Here is a 5,193-nt window from a genome sequence, read left to right on the forward strand (position 1 = left end):
AATAAATACATTGCAAAGCCAGAGAAAGCAAATAGTAGTAGTAAAAAACTATTTTTTTTAATATGCCTACATGCATGTAGCTGTGTTCAATAATTTTTCTCTGTGGCAGTGAGCTATTGATGAGGTTTGCCACCCACCCTGACCCCACCAAAGAAAGAGTGGCAAGTCCCAAAGACAGCATCATGTGCATAAACAGTTTTCTCCAGTGTCTGACTCAGAAGAATTGGGGTTACCTTTGGCTGCTGCCACATTCCAATGGATGACACACCGTATCCCTCAGCTTTATAGGGAAGGAGTGGGAGGTGGCCATACATACATCACTTAAGATCGCAAATATACAGGTGAGTGAGAAAATCAGTTCGGTCATCTCATGAAGGTCTAGAAGGTGCACTGTACTTGCACAGGATGTGGTTCTATCTCCTATAGGCACATGTTAACTATGGAGTATCAATCTGTCCACCACATGGATCACTGAATGCTTATGGTCTATTGATAAGAGAGCAATTCTGAGCTAAAGAAAGAGTACGTCCTGTTACGGTGGCTGAATGAAAACTATTAATAATCTCCTAAAACAATTCACCTTACACATTTCCTTTTCGCAGTGGAACCGGGAATTCAAATTTAAAATACTCAATTTTAAAATTACTCTTTAGGCATGGCATGGATGACATTCCCACTAAATCCATCTACTAGCTAAGTTAGTAATGACAGCAGCTTTTACAAGCTTTGAGAAAATCCATAAAATGGGTAAAAGCTTACTGGGCATATTTATCTTTGAGGGAAGTACATGGCATCCTGCTAGGAAGTAGCAGGGTAACAGATTGTAGATTTAATGAGGAATGACTTGACAACATAGGAGTTCCAAACTGGGACCAAGTTGTCTCAGGGAGTAGAAGAGCTGGTGAATTCCTCTTTTCTTTCCTTCAGAGAGGCAAGTTGGCACTGTTACTCAGTGAAAAACTAAGATGAGTAAAGAAATATGTTACAACATATTACAGAGTCTCCAAAACCATCTTTAAGCTGTTTACAATAATTTCTGATTTTTCCATTAATCTCTGTGACATAATATTTCATGTACAGTATGAAAACAAAATCAATCCCATATCAAGCATGCAATTCTGTCATTTCAATTTTATATTTCAGTGGCTGAAGACTTTGTACCTCTGAGCCACATTTAGGACATGTAAAATACATATCAAATAAATAGTTACTTTTAATACAGTAGTAACAAAAAACATGAGAACAGCCTATGGTATGAGGCATGGTAGGCCACTCCCCACATAGTGAACATTCCTTGCAGTAAGCTGCTAATGTGTTTTCACTACTGGAAAGACCTGCAATAGGCGAACACCAAGAAGAAATTTTAAGTTTTAGTTTCTGTACGTTAATAAGTGGCAGTAGATAGATGAGAAATTCAGCAAAGCCGTGCCATAAGAGCTCCCTGTTCATGTATTCAAATCCTACCTGACGAACACTTTGTGGCTTGCAAAAAACTGACCTAATTCCTAGAATGCGTTCTGTAAGTGTTGCAAATGTTCCTTTCTGCAGAAAAACCATAAAATTTAAAAGTCCACAAAGTTTAAGAAGTCCAGCTCCACAGTTAATAAAACGCTTAGTTTTGCAGAAAGATTGCAGTTGACGATTGCTAAGTAAGTCATAACTTCTTTCTTCCAGCCAACTTCCACCAACAGTGAAAATAAGATACCACAACTTCTGGTGTTTGCTCAGAGGTTGGTATTTCTCTGCCTGAGATAAGTTATTCTTGTATTGAATATTCAGAATAGCCTGTCCCACAGTCGCATTCTTGGAATAGACAGTGAATCTCCATAATATAAGCCATAAAAATGCTTTTACTTCTGGTTCAAAATGAGCCAACACCCCTGGTTTAAATCCATGAAAACAGCTGGTAAACTGGGACCACACAAGTTGTTCCAGGGCTTTGTTCAGTTCAAGAGCATCAAGTTGACTTATTCTGAGCACAGGATTCACACTCTTTTCATCTGCAGTGCTGGAGGCCATTTCTTCACCAAAAAACCCCCAAACTTTCTAGGAATAAGCACAAATAGATTTTAGTATAATGGAAGATTTCCTATTTTTATTCTCATTAAAGGTAACAAAGTTGTAAAATACCAGCTATACACAAGAAATAAGAAAAAGCTTCTTCAGAATGCTTATCTCAAAATAAGTTATATTGGACTATTTCTCACAAACAATAACATTTGTATTTAGTTAGAGAAGTGCTTAATACCTTCCAGATATTTAGAAAACAGATTTAATATTTCACTGTATAAATAATAATAATAAAAAATTGCTGGGCATAACTGTAATATTTAATTGGACATTAAAATAGAAGACCAAAAACAAGAATTGTAAAACTAGATGGTGTTTTATGGAGAAATAGGGAAAGTGAACATACTAACTCAAATCTAGAAGTGAACAGTGGGGTGGATAGAAAATATTGTCATATGAATACTTCAGTAGCTGCAACTAGAAGAAAAATCTTAGAAATACCAACAAATTTAAAGATTACATACAGAAAGATATGAAAGAAAATTAAGTTGGAAATGATAAAATTTGCTACATAAAGGCAGTGATTTGTTTAGTTTAGAGAAGAATCATTATATGAGATTAAAGAAATATTTGGCACACAGACACAAATTATCATACAGTACATCACTGAAGCCTGCATATATTTTCTAGTCTTTTGATAGGTGCAGGATTGTGCTACTTGTTGTATAACAAATATCCTGGCAAGATGATTAATGTATATGAGCAACTTCAACAAATGTATACTCTTCTTGTTCAAGCATCACAAGAGAAAAATAAAAATATATTTTTAAAATTGCTTGGCTTAAATGTTATTGTGTCTGGAAATCTGTGACTAAGAAAATAAATGCAATAAATTGCAAGAAAAAAAATATGGATAATGCCACAGTAATGCACAATTGTAGGGTAATTGATCTTTGGTTCCTTTTGTCCACATAAAATCCTCCAAAGTCATTTCAGACAAGTGGTAAATTTCAGGTAGTATGCAACATATTTTGCTTTCTAAATCAGATTCTCTGCACAACAGACATGCAAGGGTCAACAGACTTCTGGAGAAAGCACAGAAGGGGCTTGTTTAGAAAGGGAAAACCTGATACAATGCAAGTATAGACAGTTAATCCAAATAAACCTTGGCAATGAGGAACATGTTATTATGAATCTTCTGAAGTTCAAGGAAAATGTGTCATATACACAGGATTATCATGGATCATGAAGGACACATGAAAACCCACAGATCACTATAGGCTGGGAGTTGAATGACTGCATAGCTGCTTCACAAAAAAAGGTCTTGGGGATTCTGGTAGGCAGCAAGCTGAACACAAGACACCAGTGCATCCTTGCTGCAATAATATCTACTGGAGTGCATAAGCACACACACAGCTAGCAGACCGTAAAATATGCTTATTCCTCTAAGCTTGGTGTTGGTCAGTTGACACCTGGGATGCTCTGTCCAGTTTTGTCTCTTTTCTATCAGTAGTACAAAAGAAGTATCAATAAACTGAAGAGTCCAGCCGTTAACATCATTAGGGAGTCCCCATGCCTGTTATCTAAGCAGAGCTTGAAGAAATCCAGATTGTTCAACTTGAAGATAAGGCAGATAAGAAGTGATCTAATAATAACCTTCCACTAACTAAAGGTTACAGAGGAGATTAAGCCAAACCTTTCTGTGAGATGTAGTGAAAGAAAGAGGGGTAACTGGCTGAAAGTTGCTACATGAGAAATTCCAATCAGACACAAGGAAACTGGAACAATTTGTCTAAATGGACTCTGAAATCCCCAGAGATTCTTAAAACTTGACCAAAAGATGCCCCAATCTTCCTGCTCCAGCACTGAATTTATCCCAGATTTTCACAGGAGGATGGACTATATGTCATAAAGACCTTCCCCAGAACTTGGAGCTTGACTTCCCCAAATATTTGTACACACCTTGTTGTATAGTCTCATTGACTTATGACAATACATTTTTTTCATGTTCATGGCCCTTTATAGAGCTTTACTTGAAGGATATAACTTCAGTGAACACTGGAAGCTTGCCATAGGCCATGGCTGTTAACTGGACCCTGCAAGTTACTTAAAGATTATATCCATATAGCTTTGATTTTAATTTGTAAGCAAATTTCAGTGTGTGTACTGTTAGATACAGGCTGAAGTGTTCTGCAATACACTAAGCTTATTTCCGAACTGATGTAAGGTTTTACCACACTTTTAGAGTAGATATTTACTCCCAATAGATAAACATTAAAAGGGGGGATTTGAAATCTGTATTTTCCTATGAAGAGTATCTGCAAATGTCCTAATGATATGGATAGCAGCAACTGTGTCTTTGAGAGAAGAGGTCAAAATTCTAATCTCTATTTTGCTACAGTAGGGAATTGTTATTATATTCTTTATCTATGATGTCCATTTTTTCAAGGGATAATAAAAAAAGAATAAATAGATAATAATAAATAAAGTCTTCCCTTTTAAAATTATTTCTTCTTATTAGATTTTTCAGTTTGAATTGCTTTTATAACTAGGGGTCCTACAGTAGGAATAAGAGAGAAATATTCTGGTTTAAAACTAGATAATAAACACAGCCAGTAAGTGTCAGTACATTTCACTTGTACTTATTAACGTGATTTTTGCATTTCATATTCTGCCAAGTTACACAGACTATAAAGAGAATGTGGGTTTCCTCCATGTTTTTGCATTAAATTCTATTTGTCACATCCTCACTGTTTTAATTCTATCATTTGGTCTATTTTAAATTATTTAAAACTTAAGAACTCAGAACTGTGGACCCAGTAATGAAAGACACAAGTATCAATGCTCAGTTAAGGATGCCATCAGGCTTAGTTTATATGAACAGAATTGAACAATCAAAAATCAGGTGAAGATACATAATAAATTCTGAGTGCGTAACTTGTTACATAAACACATTTTAAGACAAAACACTAAAGACTTGAAATGTTCTCCCTTGATATTACACCATCAGATACACTGCACAGAAAAAAATGCCTCCTTGAAAAAAAAAAAAGCCAGAGAATGTTTCTTTTTAAACAATCTATATTTTGCCTTATTTTAATAAAAAAACCCTAAACAAATTAACAATATCATTTGTACAGTACACTGTGCAACAACAACAACAAAATTATTGTATATCACCAG

The 5,193-nt window shown here is 35.3% G+C and overlaps 1 protein-coding gene across 1 annotated transcript; it reads right to left on the reverse strand.

Moving 5' to 3' along the window:
- Nucleotides 1-1,104: 1,104 nt before the first annotated feature.
- PEX2 (peroxisomal biogenesis factor 2) lies at nucleotides 1,105-2,019 on the reverse strand. The gene has a single exon (XM_010190057.1). The coding sequence runs from the start codon at nucleotides 2,017-2,019 to the stop codon at nucleotides 1,105-1,107; it is 915 nt and encodes a 304-aa protein (XP_010188359.1).
- Nucleotides 2,020-5,193: the final 3,174 nt, after the last annotated feature.

This window comes from Mesitornis unicolor, unplaced genomic scaffold, assembly GCF_000695765.1.
Source record: "Mesitornis unicolor isolate BGI_N332 unplaced genomic scaffold, ASM69576v1 scaffold16920, whole genome shotgun sequence".
NCBI lineage: Eukaryota > Metazoa > Chordata > Aves > Mesitornithiformes > Mesitornithidae > Mesitornis > Mesitornis unicolor.